Raw genomic sequence first — 26115 nt, forward strand, 5'->3', positions numbered from 1 at the left:
CCCATTACCTGATCTTGCAATTAGTTGGTAATGTCTGTGGAAAGTGATCTTAAATATTTAATTACAAAACCTGGCTCCCACCGAGTATATTATTTATTCAAAGACGAGAAAACAAGCAGCAGCTACTATGTTACCGACTGCTGCACATTGTAGGAATCCTATTCGCTTCCGACTTTCTAGAGTGTTCCCGTGATTGGCTAGAGAGCAAACTATTTCCCAAGAGTTGCCGAGATGGCTGACGTCAGGAACCTGTATATTATTTTTTAATTGGCTGGTAATATTTTCGCTGATTGGGTGCGACGCGCTCAGAGAGCCCCGCCTACCCCAGTCAGCTGTACGGTGAGTGGGTGAGTGTGGCAGTTCCGTGTTGAAGGCACAGAGTCAGTGTGCTGTAGGCGGTGGGTTAGTGGTAACCAACGTTGTCGGCAGCGCTTCATACGGGACTCGCTATGGCTCTACTCCTCCAGCACCAGTTCAAGTCCTTACCCGCTGATAAGCAGATAGACACTTGCAGTTTCCTGGACTCTGTATCTCACCTGCCGACTTTTTTTGGTAAGTCCCACCAGGGTAGAGTACTGCATACCCTCCAACTGTACCTTTTTAATAGGTACAGTACCCTTTTTTCATGGTCTGTACCGAAGTTTGGCTCTCCAAACTTCCATTGAAAGTATAGGAAAAGGGGCGTGGCCACCCGCGACCACGCCCCTTTTTTGGATTTGTACCGATTTTTCTGTGTAAAATGTTGGAGGGTATGTGTACTGTTGTTCTTTCCTGTCCGGGTCTGTGCTGCTCATAACGCAGAATTACATTTCAATGACATCAGATAACTCTGAATAGCTCCATGGTATTCCTTTTACAGGTAACACTTATTATGTGGGCAATGTATCCACAGTTGCTGTTCAGTGGGCAATGCAGGATTTTACTACACAGATACTTTAACACAAAAAAAAAAGTTGGAGTCAATAAGTAATTAAAATCACAATTTTTTATGTGTGTGTGTGTATATATATAATGTGTGTGTGTGTTTATTTATCTATCCATGGATCCAAAAGTCAGCGCCAGGATCCTGAATGAAGGATTGGCGTGAATCTAGAGAGGTAAGATGGGGGAGGGGTTAGGTTTAGCCTGCGGGGAGGGTTAGGTTTAAACTGCGGGAGGGGGTGGTGGGATTAGGGTCAGGTTGTGGAAAAGGTGGGCTAGGGTTAGCTTACTTTCAATCTCTGGGATGCAGCCGTCATCCAAATCGCAGTGATATCGTATGTAAGCCTATATATGGCTCAGGTTAAAAACATAGGACCCATGGGCTAGCAGTATTACCATACACCTGGACAACTATTGGGAATGGTAACCTGTGACAAGCGAAGCGAGCCCGCGAGGGTACACGTTTTAATGTTCTGAGTTTTAATGATCTGAAAAACAAACAAAACCTCAAATACTACATTCAGGCTCTGTCTGACACCCCCTTTCACACAGAAACTGAAATTACTGGGTGAAGCCGTTCTACCCGGTAATTTCATGATACACACGGGTTCTTTTTCTGTGTGAAAGGGTTATCCCAGGTCCAAATTCCCGGGTCTCCAACCTTGGTAAATTCCAGGGTCGAAGTCCCCGGAATTTGATCCCAGGTTGACCCTTTCACACAGAAAAAGGACCCGGATTTTTCATGAAATTACAGGGTAGAACGACTGCACCGGTAATTTTCAGTTTCTGGGTATAAGTGGATCAAGTCTATTGTCTACATGAATTTCCTGGGGAAAAATGAAAACATGTCTGAGAAGGAATGCATGCTTTTAGAACCGATACATGTACTTAGTACTTCTTTTCATATCTTTTGGATTTCTGTAACTAGTTACAGAAGCAATCGGTGAAATCGTTCATCATATAAAGTTGTAACTGTGTACACATATCCTTGATCTCCCTCATCCTACTTTCAACTAAAGACCATGGGGGTAATTCCAAGTTGATCGCAGCAGGAATTTTGTTAGCAGTTGGGCAAAACCATGTGCACTGCAGGGGAGGCAGATTTAACATGTGCAGAGAGAGTTAGATTTGGGTGGGGTGTGTTCAATATGCAATCTCATTTGCAGTGTAAAAATAAAGCAGCCAGTATTTACCCTGCACAGAAATAAAATAACCCACCCAAATCTAACTCTTTCTGCACATGTTATATCTGCCACACCTGCAGTGCACATGGTTTTGCCCAACTGCTAACAAATTTCCTGCTGCGATCAATTTGGAATTACCCCCCCATGTGAATAATTTGGAGAAAGGTGATCTGATGCTAAACAGAAACCAGAAGTAGAGAGCGAGAAAGCGACAGGGACAGCGGTGTGTTTCTTTAAAAAATCAAATAAAAAGCAATCAATATGTAAGCCTTGTTCAGTTGGTTATATAGGAAAATGTATTGTAATACTATTAAAATACAGATTGTATACACTATTGTAGAGCTTCTCTTAAATGATCAAATAGTGGCTTGACCTTTCCTGATGCTACTGTCTGATCATTTTTGGGACATTCCATAATTGCAGGGCATTTTAAGTTGTCAATTTATTATGACCTTAAAAATGCACAAGGTGTTGTTGTTGTGTTTTGTTTTGTTATTTTAAAGTGGAAAATGATTAACTAGCAGCCAACCAGCTCCTGTTATTTTTTTAAACAGGGGCTGATTGGCTGGTACTTTAGGACTCCCTACTTTATCACTTTTTAAGGCTTAATCAAGGCGCCCTAGTGTATCAGAATTTCTTTCACGGCACCCCTAGGCCAAAAATTTCTTATTGAGATATTTAGAAAGAAATATTAAGTTAAGTATATTGTGTTTATATGTCATCCTTAGGGTCAGTTGTGTGGTGAGGGACAAGATTTGCTTCTGTTTGTCCCCATATTTTATGACTGGCAGCCACCAGCACTGGTTTTGCCTATTATATTAACCATGAATAATTTGAATTGGTCCTGGACCACCAATCCAAGGCACCCCTGCAAGTGTCCCGAGGCATCCCAGGGAGCCACGGCACACAGTTTGGGAACCACTGGCTTAGTACATCTGGGTCTGTATTAGAAAAATGACAGGAGTTCATTGGCTGGTACTTTATCTCCATTCTCTTTATCACTTTCCAAGGCAGGATTAAGGTTGGTACACATTAGAAGATAATTTGAAACGATATGCACGATGTAGATATCATTAATTATATTTTTGTGCATATTGTCTAATGTGTATGCACTATATAGTTAACAATGCGCTCTCCTGCGTGTCTTTAACGAACCCCGCTGTCTTCCTTGCATGCAGTGGCTATGTCTGTCAAAACTGCATGTTTGGGGCGGCCACTGAGTGTTGTCACTGAACGATATCGTTAGTGATATCATTCAGTGTGTACGCCCTATATCGGCTGTCCAGGAGGGAAGAGCAAACACTAGTTGTGTAGTCACCGTTAGTACATAGACCCCTTTGTTCTGTGGCCTAATAGGGAGTATCCCTCATATTGGCTTCAGACAGCACATTGAAGCTATCAACAGCGCAAGTTTTGCCATGCACGTTGTACCCGAAAGTGGAGTGTAGGATAACTTGCCATGCACAGCCTACTGTAAGTGGCTGGTATGTGCGCAGCTGTCATCGCGACAATACTCTGCAGCGCAATGATTTGATCCCAGAGATCAAGGTTAATGTGATACTGTTCCTACGCATTCTGCCAATGGGACTTTCTCAGTGATTATGTATAATATATAGTGCAAGCATCCATAATTAGAGATACATGTGCATAATGTTTGTCAGTAAAATATCTACTTTTACACCTGAAACAAGCGAAGGGGTGAGTGCACCTTCTAGTGTAACATGTGTGACCATTAAAGTGACTTTTCTAAAACCCTGCCTTGAATAAATAAAAATATGCTTATCTGAAGGAACATGGGTGTCTCCAATGAATTCCTTCATCCACAAGGAAGATAAAGGCAGGTTATAATGTAGTACAATTACACTACATTAATTTTATATCAAGAAATGCACATACAAGAGATCAAAAGTTGATTTCCTATCTGAACATAGTGGAAACAACCCCCCTTTATATACCACATTAGTCCAGTACGAAGTAGAAAGATCCACCATACAATTCCCCAGTTATGTGCATATACTGTAGCAAAGGTAACTGTCAGGAATGTACAACTCAACGTTTCATCTTAACGCTTCATATCGTTAAACGTCCTCAGGGGTATTATTATAACTATTAACTTTGCTAAACTCATACATAATATATTTTGCTGGAGATGAGCACATTATGAATATTGCATAGTTTAGTAATGACTCTGATACTGTCATTGAAGTTAATATCTGGAATCTCCTCACACCCACTATTAAATCTATATGTAATTATTATGGTCAGCAAATAACCTTATACAGTAGAATAGGATAGCCTTACTCATTTGTCTATATTATCTATTGAACCAGTTGTGTTTTGTGTAGTGATTTATATTATAGAGCTGTTTAAACCATTTGTTAGCTGTGTTTCATTCAGAGCCTTCCTCCAAGCCGGAGGCTAGTCAGTTGGCAAGTCAGTGCAACTTGACACCATTTATGGGCTTTACATACTGAGTGCAATGATTATCCTTAATTAATTTAGATGTCCTCACAAGATTACATGTCTTTCTACTTTCTGTGTTATATCTGCCAGAAATGCATGTGTATATGGTATGTGTCTGCTGTCAGTGTAGAACAATACCTTGTTACTGCATTGGAGTGAATAGCATCTCTGTATTTTATGAGAGAATGAAGGAAATGCTCTTCCTCTTTGTCTTACACAGTAGATTTGCTCACACTTTATTTTAGACAGTCCTGGCATTCTTTCATTTTCATAATTAAGTCATTTATTATAATGATGTTTGTCTGTAATGCATGTATCCTGTTGGGGGTTCATAAACCTATGGATTATCTTGTTTACCATTTATGCTGCTTTAAGACATGTGACCCAGGAATTTACCAGATATCTGCTCTTTCCTGGTTCCTGAACCAGGGACTTAATAATTAGGTAGTTGTAAAATACACTTGTGTACCCTATGTTTGAATCTAGACATTGTTAAACCAACAGTAAAAAAAATATTCATCAGCGGAAGAGCTACAGTACAAATAACGGAAGAGGGTAAAAGCCGGAAACATAGTAAATGCATTGGAAAAGCCGGAAACCATGTAAACTGTATTAGAAAAGCCGGAAATCTTAGTAAATGTATTGAAAAAGCTGGAAATCATAGTAAATATATTGAAAAAGCCAGAAACCACGTACAGTGCATTTAAAAAAGCCAGAAACCATGTAAAGTGTATTAAAAAAAAAAAAAAGCCAGAAATCATAGTAAAGTGCATTAAAAAAGACGGAAATCATGTAAAATGTATTGGATAAAGCTGCAAACTGTAGTAAATGTATTGAAAAAGCCAGAAATCATATTGAAAAAGCCAGAAATCATAGTAAAGTGCACTTTACATGGTTTCCGGCTTTTTTTTTTTTTTTTTAAAGTGTATTGGAAAAGCCAGTAAATACATTAAAAAAGTCATAAATCATCTATTGCGATCTGTAGTTGAAGGACTATTAGCAGTACCTAGAATCTCCCGTAATTCATCTGGGGGTCGAGCTTTTAGTCATACGGCTCCAACTCTATGGAACTTCCCCGCACAGTTCGAGAGGCCCCCACTCTAGTATCCTTCAAAAATGAACTGAAGACTTTCCTGTTTACTCAGCATATCCATAATTGTCCCTTTTAATATCTCCATGCTCTATGGCTGGGATGTACTAAAGGAAAAATGTGGTAAAACCTCCACTTTCGGGGGTTTTACAGCATTTTCAAATGTACTAACCCCCTGCTGCCTGCTTAACGATGCAGAGGGTATCGCCAGCTTTTTATGGTTTTCGGCTTTTCCAATACACTTTTTTTTATTTTTTATATGGTTTACGGCGTTTTCATTGTATTTACTATGTTTCCAGCTTTTCCGATGCATTTACTATGATTTCCCAGCATTTTCAATGCGTTTACTACGATTTCCTTTAAAAAAAAATAAATTTAATGATTTCCAGCTTTTTCAATACATTTTACATGGTTTCCGTCTTTTTCAATCCATTTCCTCTGATCTCCGTTGTCGTTTTTTTTTGTTTTGTTTTTTTTTTAAATGCATTTACTACGATTTCTGGCTTTTTCAATACTTTTTACATGGTTTCTGGCTTTTACCCACACCCACAAATAACTTCCAAAAGAAAGCATTCAAAGATGACGACCTAATACAGCAGTGATCACGTTGAATGTGCAGCTGTCTGGAACTTCATTGGAGTAGATGGTGAGGTAGAAGGGAATGCCCAAGTGCAGTGTTTGTCATCTTGATTTGTTTTATTGTGTTTTAGGCAACGTGACATTATTGTGTAACCCTGAAATCACTGACTGCTTGTATCCTGTGGTTATGGGTATTGTCACTGTCACCTGTAAGCGATTAACCTTAGGCTGAAGCTGACATTAACACTGTTTGCACCTTGCCCTGTAAAAGGCATGACCGGTAAAAGCATACTACACTGTAATACTATCACCTGAAATCTTCACAGCTGGCAACAATCACGCAAGCTTGTGGTCTGATTATGAGTGCCACATACAGGGGGAAGGGGTTCTGAAGCAAGTCCAGACAATTTTACCTTAAATTAAAGAGTTTCCCTAACTTCTCACCAGCTTAGGGGTGCAAACAAAACCACCTGTATTTACTCTCCGTCAGAAATGCAGGTTTGTAATTGAATTGCAAATGTAATTTGAAATGCGAGTTTACAGTGAATACGGCTCACAGGACCAAACTCTAACCTAATAATTCACCCTATGACCTTATAATATTTTATTTATTTACATGTATTTTTTGTTCTTTCTTTGGTTCTCTGTTTTGCATTGTTGACAATTGCCAGTGTTGTTTAACTGTAGCTCCTGCCCATTATGCTCCAGCAATCTTCTGTCTTGTGATACTCCTTTCTGACCGCCACCTCTGAACACGGGTTATTGGCACATGAACGCGCATGGGGGGTCATTCCGAGTTGATCGCTCGCTAGCAGTTTTTAGCAGCCGTGCAAACGCTATGCCGCCGCCCACTGGGAGTGTATTTTAGCTTAGCAGAAGTGCAAACGTTTTGCACGCACTCTGCGATAAAAAAAATTTGTGTACCTGTCCCCCAGGGAGATCATTTATGGGCCCTTTGGGCCATTAGAGTTTTTTTTTCCACCTGTGCAATCATGTCTGTTAACATAATATCCTATAATGTGAAGGGTCTCAATAGTCCCCAAAAGAGGACCAAACTATTTCTCTTTTTGAAACAGGTAGGGGGAGATCTGGTATTCCTCCAGGAGACACATTTTAAAGGTACTTCCCACCCTGAATTACGTTCTAGACGCCATCCTGTCGCCATACACGCCTGTGATCATTCCCAGAAGAAAAGAGGGGTCGCCATATTAATCCCCGCTCATCTACACTTAGAATCAGAAAAAATTGTTAGGGACAAGCGCGGAAGGTTCCTCATTATAGTAGGCAAGCTTAATAATGTCCCCATCACCTTGGTCAATATCTATGCCCCCAATGTCAATCAAGCCTCGTTTTTCGCCTCCTTAGATTCTAAAATTGCTCAGTATAGGAAAGGTGACATTTTAATGGCGGGAGATTTCAACACTATACTCCATCCTAGTCTTGATCGCTCCAGCTCCCTGCCAACATCCCAGGCCCATACACATACCCGCAACTCCCGAGCCCTGCAGTCCCTACTTAAAAATCACTTACTCTTCGATTCCTGGAGGGTGGTCGACCCCTTAGTTAAAGATTACACATTCTTTTCCCCAGTGCATAATCTATACACTAGAATTGATATGATTATGGTAGGAAGAGACCTCACTTCTCGAATCCAGAAATGCTGTATTCATCCAATTACGTGGTCTGACCATGCCCCGATATCCTTATCTCTGTCTGGGCTGGCTCGCACTCTTTCCCCCCCCTCTTGGTCCCTTAACGATGCCCTCCTCCAACAGACCGATGTACCGCAACAAATTACTCAGGCATTGAATGATTATTTTAATGATAACCAAACCCCTGGTATATCGGACATGACCCTGTGGGAGGCGCATAAAGCGGTCCTTAGAGGCCATTTCATTCAGATTGCGGCCAGGCTCACCAAACAGCGCTCCCAAAAGATCTTAGAGCTTTCTGACCAACTCCACCTTTTGGAGGAGGTTCATAAGTCTTCTCTAAACCCTGCCGACTTAGACAAACTACTTAAAGTTAGGGGTGAACTTAATATGCTGTTGTCTCATAAGACTGAACAATGCCTTAGACGCCTCAACCAGATTTATTACGAAAAAGGGGATAAAGCAGACAAAATCTTGGCCAGGAAGTTGAGGGCTCAGATCTCCTCAAAAAATATCTTATCTATTCGCACCAAACAGGGAACACTAACACACGACCCCGACCGCATTCTGGGTGAATTCGAGGAATTTTATAAGCTATTGTATAACACGGAGGCAGTCCCTTCGTCGCCCTCACCGAGATTCGAGGAGGGGATCAAATCCCTCTTAGATAAGTGTGACCTACCGTCACTGAGCAGGGCGACAGTCTCTCAATTAGGCTCCGAAATAACTGTGGAAGAGTTAGATAACGCACTTAAAACTCAGAAATCTGGTAAAGCCCCGGGCCCTGACGGGATGTCAATTATGTATTACAAGAAATTTAAAGGGATCCTACTGCCCCATCTCTGTAGGCTCTTCAATGGCTTCCTCAGAGGTAACCCTCTATCACCCCGGGCTCTAGAGGCACGCATAGTTTTAATTCACAAACCTGGGAAGGACCCCAACTCCTGTGCTAGCTACCGCCCCATCTCTCTACTAAATAACGACATTAAAATCTTTGCCAAAATTCTTGCCCTGAGACTAAATTCAGTTCTCCCGCGTCTGATCCATGCGGACCAGGTGGGCTTCATCCCAGGCCGACAAGCTAGGGACAATACCCGCAGAACCATTGACCTGGTTCATCTGGTCAATAAAGCTAAATTGCCCTCTGTCCTTCTCTCGCTTGATGCGGAGAAGGCTTTTGATAAAATACTTTGGCCTTTCATGTTCGCTACCTTGCGTAGGTTCGGCCTGGGGGGAAGCCTACTTCAGGGTATACAGGCACTCTACTCCAACCCTTCTGCCAGGGTCCGGGTTAATGGTAAAGACTCTCCCCTCTTCCAAATCAATAACGGTACACGCCAGGGGTGCCCCCTGTCTCCGTTAATTTTTGCCATGACCATCGAACCCTTGGCGTGCATGGTTAGGGCTAATCCTGATATTAAGGGCATCACTGTAGGCGACGAGGAGTTCAAACTGTCATTATTTGCAGACGATGTTCTGTTAACTCTGTCTTCACCTAATATTTCTATCCCCAACCTATTTAAAACCCTATCATTATATTCGCATTATTCGGGATATCGTATTAACTATTCTAAATCTGAGGCCCTCCCTTTGCATCTCAATGAGGATACCAGATCTCTCCTAGCTGCTAACTTTAATTTTGCTTGGCGCTCCAAAAAAATTAAATACCTAGGCGTGTTCATCACAAACTCCTACGACTCCCTATACCCAGAGAACTTTCCAGCCTTATTTAAGTGTATAGAGTCGGACCTTCGGGCATGGGACAAGCAGATTATAGCCTGGTTCGGACGGATAGTCTCAGTAAAAATGAACATCCTACCCAGGCTCTTATACCTGATTCAAACAATTCCCGTACGCATTCCCGCTGAGGCCTTAGCCCGAATGCAGAGACTCTTCCTAAAATTTATATGGTCAGGCAAGCCTCCTAGAATTAAGACCTCTACTTTGGTACGGGACCCACTAGCTGGAGGCAGAGGTTTGCCGGACATTCGTAAATATTATCATGCAACTCACCTGAGCCAGGCTGTCGCCTGGTTTTCCCCAGCGCCCCATCTACCCTGGATTCGAATTGAGCGGCTAGCGGCCGGGGTCTCCAATTTGGTTTCCCTACTAACGCCGACTAAGTCAATCCAGACAATGCAAACATGTCCCCCTCCCACTAAATTTACCTGCTCCCTGTGGTGTTTCTGCATTCGGCATTATGGTTTATCCACTTTCCCCTCGCCCATCACCTCCATTTGGGACAATCAGGAATTTCCCCCGGGTTCCACCTTACGGTCCCACCCATGGTTCCACCTGAGGCCGCGCCCGGGACTGGTGTTTGACTTCATAGAGGGTTCCTCCTGGCGCTCCCTTCAGTCCCTACGGGACAAATATGATATCCCCCAACCTGTATTCTATGAGTATTTACAAATTCGTTCTTTCCTAAGCTCCCTTTCAAAATCCCAAGTCATACGTCAACTTACCCCCTTGGAACGTTTGTGTATTTATTCTCCTATGCGACAGGGTATTATCTCCATACTCTATAGCTTACTACGTTCTCTGAAAGCAGCGAACATACTTCCCCATGAGCGTAAATGGGAACAGGACCTTGGCCCACCCCCTGCAGAGGACTCATGGGAAATCATCAGGCAAAATGTAGCCCAGTCCTCAATTTCCTCCTTAGTGAAGGAAAATTCCTATAAAGTCTATACTAGATGGTATCGGGTCCCAGCAACACTGCATAAGATTTTCCCCGGGTCATCCCCATTATGTTGGCGCGGATGTGGCCAGACTGGAGACTTTAAGCACATCTGGTGGTCTTGCCCCAAAATATGCACGTTTTGGGCCCAGGTGGAAACCCTCATTGGTTCCATTTTCCACTCGCAAGTAGTATTGGGCCCTTGGTCGGCCCTCCTGGGCCTACCTCTGCCCAACTTTGACACCCAGGCGAGTAGTCTGGCACTCCAAATTCTACACGCCGCCAGATGTGTGATAGCTAAAAATTGGAAAAAAACCATTTCCCCCCCCTAGGAGCATGTTGATAGCCAAAATATGGCATATTTCCATGATGGAGAAAATCACGGCCTCCCTACGGGACAGGTCAGAGAAATATAGGAGGATATGGGATCCTTGGTTCACCTATACTACGCCCTCTAATGCCGGAGTGTGATACCCTCCATCATATGGTTCTCAACAAGCAAACGAAGTAATATACTGTCCACAGTTGTAAAATTGGTAAAGAGTGCAGTTAGGAGGTGCTACCTCCCTTGACATGGTTCTACCTTGTATGTATGTTACTATGATGATCCCCCACTCTCCCCCTTCCCCCCGTCCCCTTTCCCCCTCTCTCTCTTATTCTCTTCTTTTCTCCTTCTATTCTTCTCTTCATTTTTATGTTTAAACACAAAAAAAAATTGTTGTCGATATATATATATGGTATTGATGATGTACTTCCCTGTTGTTGTTACATTTGGTTATTCCCCACGGGATAACGTGTATGTAATTTTGAATATTTCATTTGGAGTCATCATCTCCTGTTTGTCATGTACCAGCATATTCGACTTCTCTTCAATAAAAATATAAATAAAAAAAAAAAAAAAAAAATTTGTGTAGTAGAGTAGCGCAAAACCTACTCTGCGCTTGTGATCACTTCAGACTATTCAGTTCCGGATTTGACGTCACACACCCGCCCAGCGTTCGCCCAGCCACGTTTTCCCTGGCATGCCTGCGTTTTTCCGAACACTCCCTGAAAACGGTCAGTTGCCACCCAGAAACGCCCACTTCATGTGAATCACTCTGCGGCAAGCAGTGCGACTGAAATGCATCGCTAGACCCTGTGCAAATCTGCATTGTTCGTTGTGCCCGTACGTCACGCGTGCGCATTGCGCCACATACGCAGAACTGCCGATTTTTAGCCTGATCGCTGCGAACAAATACAGCTAGCGATCAACTCAGAATGACCACCAAAACCCATGTTCATGTGTGGTCTGAAAGGTGCAAGGGATGAAATACCAGGTTGAGTGACCCGGTATTTCAACCCTGGTCGTGATCAGGGTTGAACACGTCTTCAACCCGGCTCACTGTGTGGTGTGAACGGGAGCCGGGTCAATGCGACCCGTTTCCTGTTCACTCTCGGTGTACGGGCGGCGCTTGGAGATCATATGATCACCACCACCACCTCCTCTCCCTTCCTCATTGTCTGCTCTTGACTTTGCCACTTATTTCACATCCAAGATTGACTCCATACGTCAGGATATCACATCCCACCAGACCAGCAACCAGCCACCACCCATCCCTTGCCACCCCTCCCCTTCCCTCTTACCATCTCTGACATCTTTCTCCCATGTATCTGGCGAGGAAGTCATGGCCCTCATCCGTTCGCCCCCCCCCCCCCACACAACCTCCCCGCTCGACCCTATCCCCTCCCTCCTCCTCCGCTACCTCTCTCCTTCTGCCTGTTCCCATCTTGCCCACCTTCTAAATCTCTCCCTTTCATCAGGCACTGTCCCCTCTGCCTTCAAGCATGCTCTTGTCTCCCCTATTCTTAAAAAACCTACCCTTGATCCTAACACTCTCTCCAACTATCGACCCATCTCTCTCCTCCCCTTTGCCTCCAAACTTCTTGAGCGTATTGTCTATAATCGCCTCACTGCCTTTCTTTCCTCTCACTCACTGCTTGACCCATTCCAGTCTGGTTTCCATTCTCTCCACTCCACTGAAACTGCCCTCACAAATGTCTGCAATGACCTCCATGCAGCCAAATCTATGGGCCACTACTCTCTGCTTATTCTTCTTGACCTCTCTGCTGCTTTTGACACTATGGACCACCCTCTCCTTCTGCAAATCCTTCACTCTCTTGGTCTGCGTGATACTGCCCTCTCCTGGCTGTCCTCCTACCTCTCTGATCGTTCCCTCTCTGTCTGCTCTCATGATGCTACCCCCCCCCCCCCCACTTCCACTAACTGTTGTGTCCCCCAAGGCTCTGTTCTTGGTCCTCTCCTTTTCTCTCTATACGTCCTCTTTAGGTGAACTCATTAGTTCTTTTAACTTCCAATACCACCTCTATGCTGATGACACTCAAGTCTACCTCTCCTCCCCTGATCTCTCCACGGCTCTCCTCACTCGTACCTCAAAATGTCTTTCTGCTATCTCTTCCTGGATGTCTCAGCGCTTTCTTAAACTCAACATGTCTAAGACTGAGCTGATCATCTTCCCACCCTCCCGCACAGCCTCACCTCCCACAATCTCATTATCCATTGATGGCACGACTATCTCCCCTAGCCCCCAAGTATGCTGTCTTGGCGTAATCCTTGACTCCTCCCTCTCCTTCAAACCACACATTCAGCACCTCTCACAAACCTGTCATTTTCATCTCAAAAACATTTCCAGAATCAGACCTTTTCTCACCCAGGATGCCACTAAGATCATTATTCACTCAGTGATTATTTCCAGACTGGACTACTGTAATCTCCTCCTAACTGGCCTCCCTGACAATTACCTCTCTCCACTCCAATCTATCCTCAATGCTGCTGCCCGGATCATCTTCCTCACCAAACGCACTACGTCTACCTCCCCTCTCCTACAGGCCCTCCACTGGCTTCCCTTCCCTTTCAGAATCCAATTCAAACTTCTCACACTCACTTACAAAGCTCTCACCCACTCCTCTCCCATCTACATCTCTGACCTTATCTCCCTTTACTCTCCCACCCGTCCTCTTCGCTCTGCTAATGCACGCCGACTCTCCTGTCTTCTGATTACTTCCTCCCACTCCTATCTCCAAGATTTTTCACGTGCTGCTCCGTTTCGCTAGAATTCTTTACCTCTCCCCCTCAGACTCTCCACCTCTCTACAAAACTTCAAACGGGCTCTTAAGACCCATTTCTTTACCAAACCTAGCCAAATCTCAACCTAACCCTCTGTTCCACGCTCTTTATGTACCCCATCTGTCACCCCTGTCTGTCTACCCCTCCCCTAAGAATGTAAGCTCTCACGAGTAGGGCCCTCTTCCCTCATGTGCTTATACGTTTCTTACTTTAATAATCCTCAACTGCCCAGATCCCGCAGTTTTTTGGCCACCTGGAACTTATCTCTATGTTTACTGGTGTAGTTATGCTTAGTTGCCCTGTACTTGTCCTATATTGTCTTCAACTGTAAGTCACTGTTTTCCTGTTTTGATTATGTGCATATGTACTCTGTAATTGGGCGCTGCGGAACCCTTGTGGCGCCATATAAATAAAGGATAATAATAATAAAGTGCCACCCCTGCCGCGTCACCAACCCGGCAATATTCCAGGTTGCAGTCAGCGACGGCGGGGAGTCTGAGGCGGGTCGCTCGCTGGGAGCTCCCGTGTCGGGCTCCCGTTTGCGACCCGCCTCATGCAGTCTGAAAGGGGTATTACTGGCTGCCTAGTTATGGTATGTCTGTATACTGGGAAGTTTTGTATCGCTAGCATTTTCATACTACTTTACTAAAGTTTCTCTCTTTGGGGGGAATTCAGTTGTTGGTTTTTATTTTTTTGCAACTGCCACTACATGGTGCCCAACAGCAGCGATTCAATTGTTCTGCCAACACTTTTTTTTGTTTTTTTTCCTCGCAGCCTCCTGAGGAGTGAGAAAAAATGTGTGCAAACTCGGCACTTTGGTCCAGATTTTGACATGCATGGGTACCGAAACACATTTAAATACTGATGATTGTTTAGGCGTCTAAACGGTCCAGTTTAGATGGGAAAATTAAATGCCCAAAACAATTGAATTGTTGCCTTGGGAGATAAAAATACATTACCACGCCAATACGTACTGCTAACATACAGAATGTGTTGCTGCCAATGAATTATGTGCAATCACCTGATGCCCACACCACAGTGAATGTACATATATTCTCTGGAAACCCTGTTTTAAAAAATAAAATAAGTGTCAGGGAAGAAAGTTCTACAGCATCTAGTCATGGGTGAGAACAAATAAAAAATAAAACCCACACAGCCAGACATCAAACACAACCGCTAATGTGTGTATACATATCCTGCTCATTAGAAATTGCCTCCCTCTTTTCCTATACAATGCTGACTAGCCTACCAGTTCTGTTTGACCTATCTGAATGTAGCACTTAGCCCCAAAATATTGGTCGATTATCCCATAACCAGAATGCTTGGGACCAGGATATGGGATTATTCCGGATAACAGGTATTCAATTATTAGGATGAGTCCCGCGGATCCACGGTGTGTCCGAAATATTCTGGTTTTCGGAATATAACGGATACCCAACCTGTATAATACTAATATTTTGGCGGTCGCTAGTTCTCAGGATTATAGCTGGAGGGTGTTGCTGGCCCACAGTCCTTGCTTCTTGATAGCATTGTGTCTAGAACAGCACCCTGCTCCCACTGTTGTGGCAGTGTCTCCCTGTCCCTGAGCGTTCTTTGGATGCTCAAAGCGCTCACAATGCTGTCTGTACAGCCACTTGGAGCTTTTGGCAGTGTTGCACTTCCTGTTGCCAGCAGAGCCACCCCCTCTGCACAATGTCATGACATCATGCATTTTTAGGGGGCAGGGCCAGCACAGGGCGCTATGAAGTCCTAAAATGCAGCTGGCTAGTGTTTCCCAATTGTCACTTTGGGCTGGGGATGTGCAAAAAAGCTGCACCCCTTCCTCCCTGTGTCCACTTCATTAGGTTTTTATTAGGTACAGCTTTGGTCCATGTTGATATTGTACCATCACACAGTTGCTGCAACTGTCATGTTCCCTAATATCCCACAAGGGAAGGCATTCAGTTTGCTGGCTATCGGGATCCCGGCTGTCAGGATACAGACAGTGAAATACCAACGCCATCATCCGATGGGGAATATAACCCTGTGGTGACCAAATGTCGCCACTGGGCCCGAAGCATGGCCAGCCCAGCAGGCCCGCAAGGTAACACGCTGCGCTCACCACCGGTGTTTCGGCTGTCTGGATCCAAGCGTCTGTCTCCTGACCGCCAGGATCCCGACAGCCGGCATATCATACTGAAACCCCCACAAGGGCTCTATAGTCCGTAGAGGACATTGGAGTACACAGAACTCATTGTCTTGTTTGTGGGAGGAGCTTGAAATGACTTGTGCTTTGTGACATGGTATTTTGTCCTGCCGGAAGATTTTGGCCATGAAGAGATGCACATGGGCAGAAACAATTCTTGGGTAGGCTGTGGCATTTAAACAATGGCCATTTGTTACTAAATGGCTCAGTGTGTGTCAGGAACAGTGTGAGCTACATTCTGTGTGATCACGAATGCACCTCTGCTTACCACTGATGTAATGCATGTTTATGTGAGTTACTGTCACCCTCCTTCTCATTAGTGCAATTTGAGAGCTTAACTGTAACCCACTACTAGTGACTACTGATGTGCTGTTCTACTGCCATCACTTGTGATGACGAAGTGTAACTTCTCTGTTTCAATTGTTTATTATAAGATCTATAAATGGAAACAATGATTTGATACAGATTTAAGGATGTTCTTACAGACTGACAATTGCATACAGATAAATAACTTATATCAGTTTTGGGGAGGTACTTTAAGTCCATTTCCCCCACCATACAACATAGAAAGATGGGGAATACCTCATTTGGAAGATTAAGTCCCCTTTCCCCTCTTCTCTACCTATATCTTTAACATGACACGAGGTTCACTGTGCTCCGATGGCCTTCACAGTCACCAGATCTCAACCTAATGGAGCGCCTTTGGGCTGTAGTGGAATGAAGATCTCGCATAACATCATGCAGTTGGCTGCAGACTTGTTTATTTCACCATGGACCATAGTCTCCACAGAATTTTTGCAGCATGTTGTTGACTCTGTGCTATGAAGTATTAAAGCTGGTTTGGAGACAAATGGAGAGGAGATAGGGGGTCCTCGCCAGTATTACAAAGGTGCGAAAAAGGGTTATTTAATTTTCCGATTTTCCTTGTCTGGTGATATAAAATATGGAGTAATTTATCTTGTATGCTTTAAAATTAAGCCTCATCTCCTGCAGGGCTGTCATCAGAAATTGCGTGATCCTGGACTGCAGGAATAGCCAGGCCTCCCTTACCCCTCCTGCTCCCCCTGTAACTCACAACTTTCCATTCTGAGTGCCGATTGCCGGTCCCACATCAGGTAGCGCCCCTAGACCACAGCAGCAGCACAGGGAAGGAGTCTACAGCAGGAAGCCATAGAGGGACAGCGTTGGTGGTATATTAAATTTGGAGTTGGCCACAAGCCATATGGAGCTTGAGGACCGGCAGGTAATCAGGGGGTGCCGCTGCAGCAGCATCTGATTGGTTGCTAGTCCGTGAGCTCTGCTTGGCTCATGGCGGCTCCAAATTCAAAATGCCGCCGGTACTGTCTCCTATATATCAGCCTGTGGTGGGCTTGAACCATACCGCTGCCATGCAGGACCCTTAGCGGCCCGGAACTGGAGTCCTGGCAGTTGTCCCCACCCCTGATGCGGCCTGGTCTCCCCAAATCCACTCCAAGTGCCCACAGAGGAAAGCCTGCTATGTAAACAGGGTTTCAAGCTGTTGAGACACTGCTTGAAACAGTTTTCAATGACCCAGGGGTATTATGGTGGTGGTTATTAAGGTGAAAAACTGCTTGTGGGGCGTGATGCATTAAATCTCCGAAAATGAACCAAGGTCTGGTGGGTGACTCCATCTTTAGATAGTGTTACACAATAGAAGCCAATGGGCTTACATTCCGCAATTCCCTCTGAAAGGGATCCAGTCTGAACCCAAAAGTCCTCAAGCCACAAAGGACAGCTCTCATTGGGAGAGCTGTCCTTTGCTAAAATCTTCATGCATACAACATTAATAAACACTGATATGCAAGTGATGAGTGACTGGATGAACCAGTTAATAGCTGGATTTGTTACTATCAAAAGGTCACGTGCTACCAGATACTAGACTTGTACTATGTATTTTGAATTTCGCCTATTCAGAAAACAAAGAATTGTGCTTGGCCAGAGTTTTGTTATTTGTTACATTATTTAGTATCTTAGATGATAGTTGTTTGTCATTCTCCTGGCTCTAGTAAAGTGTTCAAAATGACTTTGCATTTGTCAGGATTACACAAATAGCTGCTGTAGTGTAATTCAATGGGCACATTAAAGTTTCACAAGGTACAAATAAGTAAAACGGTTACTTTAAGGATGACTGGCTTCCTTGGAAGTTTCAGTTACACGGGTTAATGGGCAGACAAATCCTTCATTACTTTGTTTATGAGGGCTGAGATAGCCCTAAATAGAAGTGTGGTGTGTCCCCAGCTTTAAACGCTATTGCTCATTGTCACTCTTTAAACTCTAATTTATATAGATTTCCATTTGAACACACACCACCCAAATATAACTCTCTGTGCACATGTTACATCTGCCCCACCTGCAGTGCAACATGGTTTTGCCCACTAGTGTGCTTTTTTTTTTTTTTTTTTTTAGTTTGCTAACAAATATGAATAACCCCCTGTATCGTTAATGAGGCACACTCCTGCGGGTCGTTAACGATATTGTTGTCGTCTGTGCATGCATCTCAGTTTTGGCTATGTCTGCCAAAACTGCATGTTCGGTCCGGCCGTGGGGTGACGTCACTGAACAATATCGTTAGCGATATCGTTTGGTGTTTAAGCACTATTTCTCTAACGTCCTAGTGGATGCTGGGGACCTCCGTAAGGACCATGGGGGATAGACTGGCTCCGCAGGAGACATGGGCACTTTAAGAAAGAATTTAGGTTCTGGTGTGCACTGGCTCCTCCCTCTATGCCCCTCCTCCAGACCTCAGTTTGATACTGTGCCCAGAGGAGCTGGGTGCTTTTCAGTGAGCTCTCCTGAGTTTGCTGAGAGAAAGTATTTTGTTAGGTTTTTTATTTTCAGGGAGCTCTGCTGGCAACAGACTCCCTGCATCGTGGGACTGAGGGGAGAGAAGCAGCCCTACTCTCTGAAGCTAGGTCCTGCTTCTTAGGCTACTGGACACCATTAGCTCCAGAGGGATCGGTACGCAGGATCTCACCCTCGCCGTCCGGTCCCGGAGCCGCGCCGCAGCCCCCCCTCGCAGAGCTGGAAGACAGAAGCCGGGGGAGTATGAGAAGCAAAGAAGACTTCACAGGCAGAAGACTCCGTGTTCTTCACTGAGGTAACGCGCAGCACTGCAGCTGTGCGCCATTGCTCCACACACCTACACATACTCCGGTCACTGTAAGGGTGCAGGGCGCGGGGGGGCGCCCTGGGCAGCATTTGGGACCTCTTTTGGGAAAGTTAAGCATATATACAGCTGGGCACTGTATATATGTATGAGCCCCCGCCAAAAAATTGCATATTTAAGCGGGACGGAAGCCTGCCGCCGAGGGGGCGGGGCTTCTTCCTCAGCAATCACCAGCGCCATTTTTTTCTCCACCGATCCGCTGAGAGGAAGCTCCCCAGGCTCTCCCCTGCAGATACACGGTAGAAGAGGGTAAAAAGAGAGGGGGGGCACATAATTAGGCGCAAAAAGCAATATAAACAGCAGCTACTGGGTTAACATTAAGTTACTGTGTTATTCCTGGGTTTATAGCGCTGGGGTGTGTGCTGGCATACTCTCTCTCTGTCTCTCCAAAGGGCTTTGTGGGGGAATTGTCTTCAGAGAGGGCATTCCCTGTGTGTGTGTGTGTGTGTGTGTGTGTTGTGTGTCTGTATGCTTGTGTCGACATGTCTGATGAGGAACGCTATGTGGAAGCCGAGCGGGAGTAAATGAATGTGGTGTCTCCGCCGACGGCGCCGACACATGATTGGATGGATATGTGGAAGGTTTTAAATGATAATGTTAATTCCTTGCATAAATAGTTTGAAAAAGCTGAAGCCTCGGGACAGTCAGGGTCACAACCTGTGCCTGATCCTATGTCGCAGAGGCCGTCAGGGTCTCAGAAGCGTCCACTGTCCCAAACTGTTAACACAGATACCGACATGGATTCTGACTCCAGTGTTGATTACGATGATGCAAAGTTACAGTCAAAATTGGCTAAATCCATCCGTTATATGATTATAGCAATTAAGGATGTGTTGCACATCACAGAAGAAACCCCAGTCCCTGACAAGAGGGTGCATATGTATGGGGAAAAGAAGCCGGATGTAACATTTCCCCCCTCACACGAGCTAAATGAGTTATGTGAAAAGGCTTGGGAATCTCCAGATAAAAAAACTGCAGATTTCCAAAAGGATTCTTATGGCGTATCCTTTCCCGCCAACGGACAGGTTACGCTGGGAATCCTCCCCTAGCCCTGCCGTCGCAGGATACGGCTACCCTCAAAGATGCTGCGGATCGCAAACAGGAGGTTACCCTGAAGTCCATTTATACACATTCAGGTACCTTACTGAGGCCGGCAATCACGTCGGCCTGGGTGTGTAGTGCTGTAGCAGCATGGACAGATACCTTATCTGAGGAAATTGATACCTTAGACAAGGATACTGTATTGTTGACCCTGGGGCATATTAAAGACGCTGTCCTATATATGAGAGATGCTCAAAGAGACATTAGTCTACTGCAGGCATTCCCAACCACGGTCCTCAAGGCACACTAACAGCGCAGGTTTTAGTGCTATCCAGGCTTGAGCACAGGTGACTTAATTAGCACCTCAGTTATTTTGATTTAACCATCTGTGCTGCAGCCTGGATATCACTAAAACCTGCACTGTTAGTGTGCCTTGAGGACCGTGGTTGGGAATGCCTGGTCTACTGGGTTCTAGAATAAATGCTATGTTGATTTCTGCCAGAAGGGTCCTGTGGACTCGGCAATGGACAGGTGATGCCAACTCAAAAAGGCATATGGAGGTTTTACCTTACAAGGGTGAGGAATTGTTTGGGGAGGGTCTCTCGGACCTGGTCTCCACAGCTACAGCTGGAAAGTCAATTTTTTTTGCCTTTTATTCCCTCACAGCCTAAGAGAGCACCGTATTATCAAATGCAGTCCTTTCGATCACAAAGGAACAAGAAAGTCTGAGGTGCGTCCACAGCTAGTTCCCAGGAACAGAAGTCCTCCCCGGCCTCTACAAAATCCACTGCATGACGCTGGGGCTCCACAGGCGGAGCTAGGCCCGGTGGGGGCACGTCTTCGAAATTTCAGCCACAAGTGGGTTCACTCCCAGGTGGATCCCTGGGCGATAGAAATTGTGTCTCAGGGATACAAGCTGGAATTCGAAGAGATGCCCCCTCACCGATACCTCAAATCGGCCCTACCAGCTTCCCCCCACGAGAGGGAAAATAAGATTTTACTTACCGATAAATATATTTCTCGTAGTCCGTAGTGGATGCTGGGGACTCCGTCAGGACCATGGGGATTAGCGGCTCCGCAGGAGACAGGGCACAAAAATAAAGCTTTAGGATCAGGTGGTGTGCACTGGCTCCTCCCCCTATGACCCTCCTCCAAGCCTCAGTTAGGATACTGTGCCCGGACGAGCGTACACAATAAGGAAGGATTTTGAATCCCGGGTAAGACTCATACCAGCCACACCAATCACACCGTACAACTTGTGATCTGAACCCAGTTAACAGTATGACAAACGTAGGAGCCTCTGAACAGACGGCTCACAACAATAACAACCCGATTTTTTTGTAACAATAACTATGTACAAGTATTGCAGACAATCCGCACTTGGGATGGGCGCCCAGCATCCACTACGGACTACGAGAAATAGATTTATCGGTAAGTAAAATCTTATTTTCTCTGACGTCCTAGTGGATGCTGGGGACTCCGTCAGGACCATGGGGATTATACCAAAGCTCCCAAACGGGCGGGAGAGTGCGGATGACTCTGCAGCACCGAATGAGAGAACTCCAGGTCCTCTTTAGCAAGGGTATCAAATTTGTAGAATTTTACAAACGTGTTCTCCCCCGACCACGTAGCTGCTCGGCAGAGTTGTAATGCCGAGACCCCTCGGGCAGCCGCCCAGGATGAGCCCACCTTCCTTGTGGAATGGGCCTTGACAGATTTAGGCTGTGGCAGGCCTGCCACAGAATGTGCAAGTTGAATTGTGCTACAAATCCAACGAGCAATCGTCTGCTTAGAAGCAGGAGCACCCAGCTTGTTGGGTGCATACAGTATAAACAGCGAGTCAGATTTTCTGACTCCAGCCGTCCTTGAAATATATATTTTCAATGCCCTGACAACGTCCAGCAACTTGGAATCCTCCAAATCGCTAGTAGCCGCAGGCACCACAATAGGCTGGTTCAGGTGAAACGCTGACACCACCTTAGGCAGAAACTGAGGACGCTTCCGCAGTTCTGCCCTGTCCGAATGGAAAATCAGATATGGGCTTTTATACGATAAAGCCGCCAATTCTGACACTCTCCTGGCTGAAGCCAGGGCCAGTAGCATGGTTACTTTCCATGTAAGATATTTCAAATCCACCGATTTGAGTGGCTCAAACCAATGGGATTTGAGAAAATCCAAAACTACATTAAGGTCCCACGGAGCCACTGGGGGCACAACCGGGGCTGTATATGTAGTACTCCTTTTACAAAAGTCTGGACTTCAGGAACTGAAGCCAATTCTTTCTGGAAGAAAATCGACAGGGCCGAAATTTGAACCTTAATGGACCCCAATTTGAGGCCCATAGACAATCCTGTTTGCAGGAAATGTAGGAATCGACCCAATTGAAATTCCTCCGTGGGGGCCTTCCTGGCCTCACACCACGCAACATATTTTCTCCAAATGCGGTGATAATGTTGTGCAGTCACCTCCTTCCTGGCTTTTACCAGTGTAGGAATGACCTCTTCCGGAATGCCTTTTTCCCTTAGAATTCGGCGTTCAACCGCCATGCCGTCAAACGCAGCCGCGGTAAGTCTTGGAATAGACACGGTCCCTGCTGAAGCAGGTCCCGTCTTAGAGGTAGAGGCCACGGATCTTCCGTGAGCATCTCCTGAAGTTCCGGGTACCAAGTTCTTCTTGGCCAGTCCGGAGCCACGAGTATCGTTCTTACTCCCCTTTGCCGTATAATTCTCAGTACTTTTGGTATGAGAGGCAGAGGAGGAAACGCATACACTGACTGGAACACCCACGGTGTTACCAGAGCGTCCACAGCTATTGCCTGAGGGTCTCTTGACCTGGCGCAATACCTGTCCAGTTTTTTGTTGAGGCGAGACGCCATCATATCCACCTTTGGTTTTTCCCAATGGTTCACAATCATGTGGAAGACTTCTGGATGGAGTCCCCACTCTCCCGGGTGTAGATCGTGTCTGCTGAGGAAGTCTGCTTCCCAGTTGTCCACTCCCGGAATGAACACTGCTGACAGTGCTATCACATGATCTTCCGCCCAGCGAAGAATCCTTGCAGCTTCTGCCATTGCTCTCCTGCTTCTTGTGCCGCCCTGTCTGTTTACGTGGGCGACTGCCGTGATGTTGTCCGACTGGATCAACACCGGCTGACCCTGAAGCAGGGGTTTTGCCAGGCTTAGAGCATTGTAAATCGCTCTTAGCTCCAGTATATTTATGTGAAGAGACATCTCCAGGCTTGACCATACTCCCTGGAAGTTTCTTCCCTGTGTGACCGCTCCCCAGCCTCTCAGACTGGCATCCGTGGTCACCAGGACCCAGTCCTGTATGCCGAATCTGCGGCCCTCTAACAGATGAGCACTCTGCAACCACCACAGAAGAGACACCCTTGTCCGTGGCGATAAGGTTATCCGCTGATGCATCTGCAGATGCGATCCGGACCATTTGTCCAGCAGATCCCACTGAAAAGTTCTTGCGTGAAATCTGCCGAATGGAATCGCTTCGTAAGAAGCCACCATTTTTCCCAGGACCCTTGTGCAATGATGCACTGACACTTTTCCTGGTTTTAGGAGGTTCCTGACTAGCTCGGATAACTCCCTGACTTTCTTCTCCGGGAGAAACACCTTTTTCTGGACTGTGTCCAGAATCATCCCTAGGAACAGCAGACGTGTCGTCGGAAACAGCTGCGGTTTTGGAATATTTAGAATCCACCCGTGCTGTCGTAGAACTACTTGAGATAGTGCTACTCCGACCTCCAACTGTTCTCTGGACCTTGCCCTTATCAGGAGATCGTCCATTTTCTTTGAAGAAGAATCATCATTTCGGCCATTACCTTGGTAAGGACCCGGGGTGCCGTGGACAATCCAACCGGCAGCGTCTGAAACTGATAGTGACAGTTCTGTACCACGAACCTGAGGTACCCTTGGTGAGAAGGGCAAATTGGGACATGGAGGTAAGCATCTGTCCCGGGACACCATATAGTCCCCTTTTTCCTGGTTCGCTATCACTGCTCTGAGTGACTCCATCTTGATTTGAACCTTTTTATGTAAGTGTTCAAATATTTCAGATTTAGAATAGGTCTCACCGAGCCGTCTGGCTTCAGTACCACAATATAGTGTGGAATAATACCCCTTTCCTTGTTGTAGGAGGGGTACTTTGATTATCACCTGCTGGGAATACAGCTTGTGAATTGTTTCCACTACTGCCTCCCTGTCGGAGGGAGACGTTGGTAAAGCAGACTTCAGGAACCTGCGAGGGGGAGACGTCTCGAACTTCCAATCTGTACCCCTGGGATACTACTTGTAGGATCCAGGGGTCCACTTGCGAGTGAGCCCACTGCGTGCTGAAATTCTTGAGACGACCCCCCACCGCACCTGAGTCCGCTTGTACGGCCCCAGCGTCATGCTGAGGACTTGGCAGAAGCGATGGAGGGCTTCTGTTCCTGGGAATGGGCTGCCTGCTGCAGTCTTCTTCCCTTTCCTCTATCCCATGGCAGATATGACTGGCCTTTTGACCGCTTGCCCTTATGGGGACGAAAGGACTGAGGCTGAAAAGACGTTGTCTTTTTCTCCTTTATACGGCAATACTTCCATGTGCCGTTTGGAATCTGCATCACCTGACCACTGTCGTGTCCATAAACAACTTCTGGCAGATATGGACATCGCACTTACTCTTGATGCCAGAGTGCAAATATCCCTCTGTGCATCTCGCATATATAGAAATGCATCCTTTAAATGCTCTATAGTCAGTAAAATACTGTCCCTGTCAAGGGTATCAATATTTTCAGTCAGGGAATCCGACCAAGCCACCCCAGCGCTGCACATCCAGGCTGAGGCGATAGCTGGTCGCAGTATAACACCAGTATGTGTGTATATACTTTTTAGGATATTTTCCAGCCTCCTATCAGCTGGCTCCTTGAGGGCGGCCCTATCTGGAGACGGTACCGCCACTTGTTTTTATAAGCGTGTGAGCGCCTTATCCACCCTAAGGGGTGTTTCCCAACGCGCCCTAACTTCTGGCGGGAAAGGGTATACCGCCAATAATTTTCTATCGGGGGAAACCCACGCATCATCACACACTTCATTTAATTTATCTGATTCAGGAAAAACTACAGGTAGTTTTTTCACACTCCACAAAATACCCTTTTTTGTGGTACTTGTAGTATCAGAAATATGTAACACCTCCTTCATTGCCCTTAACAAGTAACGTGTGGCCCTAAAAGAAAAATACGTTTGTTTCTTCACCGTCGACACTGGAGTCAGTGTCCGTGTCTGTGTCTGTGTCGACCGACTGAGGTAAAAAGACGTTTTAACGCCCCTGACGGTGTTTGAGACGCCTGGACAGGTACTAATTGGTTTGCCGGCCGTCTCATGTCGTCAACCGACCTTGCAGCGTGTTGACATTATCACGTAATTCCTTAAATAAGCCATCCATTCCGGTGTCGACTCCCTAGAGAGTGACATCACCATTACAGGCAATTGCTCCGCCTCCTCACCAACATCGTCTTCATACATGTCGACACACACGTACCGACACACAGCACACACACAGGGAATGCTCTGATAGAGGACAGGACCCCACTAGCCCTTTGGAGAGACAGAGGGAGAGTTTGCCAGCACACACCAAAACGCTATAATTATACAGGGACAACCTTTATATAAGTGTTTTTCCCTTATAGCATCTTAATATATATAATCATATCGCCAAATAAGTGCCCCCCCCCTCTCTGTTTTAACCCTGTTTCTGTAGTGCAGTGCAGGGGAGAGCCTGGGAGCCTTCCCACCAGCATTTCTGTGAGGGAAAATGGCGCTGTGTGCTGAGGAGAATAGGCCCCGCCCCCTTTTCGGCGGGCTTCTTCTCCCGTTTTTCTGAGACCTGGCAGGGGTTAAATACATCCATATAGCCCCAGGGGCTATATGTGATGTATCTTTTAGCCAGTATAGGTATTTCATTGCTGCCCAGGGCGCCCCCCACAGCGCCCTGCACCCTCAGTGACCGCTGGTGTGAAGTG

At 45.8% G+C, this 26115-nt stretch overlaps 1 protein-coding gene across 1 annotated transcript in view; it reads left to right on the forward strand.

Annotated features, from left to right (window-relative positions):
* The first annotated feature begins 295 nt into the window (after positions 1-295).
* The window catches only part of GLTP (glycolipid transfer protein), a 110750-nt gene continuing 84930 nt past the window's right edge, over positions 296-26115 (forward strand). The window contains exon 1 of the mRNA XM_063913230.1: positions 296-552. Within this exon, the coding sequence (XP_063769300.1) occupies positions 450-552 (103 nt within the window). The 5' untranslated portion in view covers positions 296-449. The remainder of the gene's footprint in view (positions 553-26115) is intronic.

The sequence above is a fragment of the Pseudophryne corroboree genome, chromosome 1 (genome assembly GCF_028390025.1).
Source record: "Pseudophryne corroboree isolate aPseCor3 chromosome 1, aPseCor3.hap2, whole genome shotgun sequence".
Taxonomy (NCBI): Eukaryota; Metazoa; Chordata; class Amphibia; order Anura; family Myobatrachidae; genus Pseudophryne; species Pseudophryne corroboree.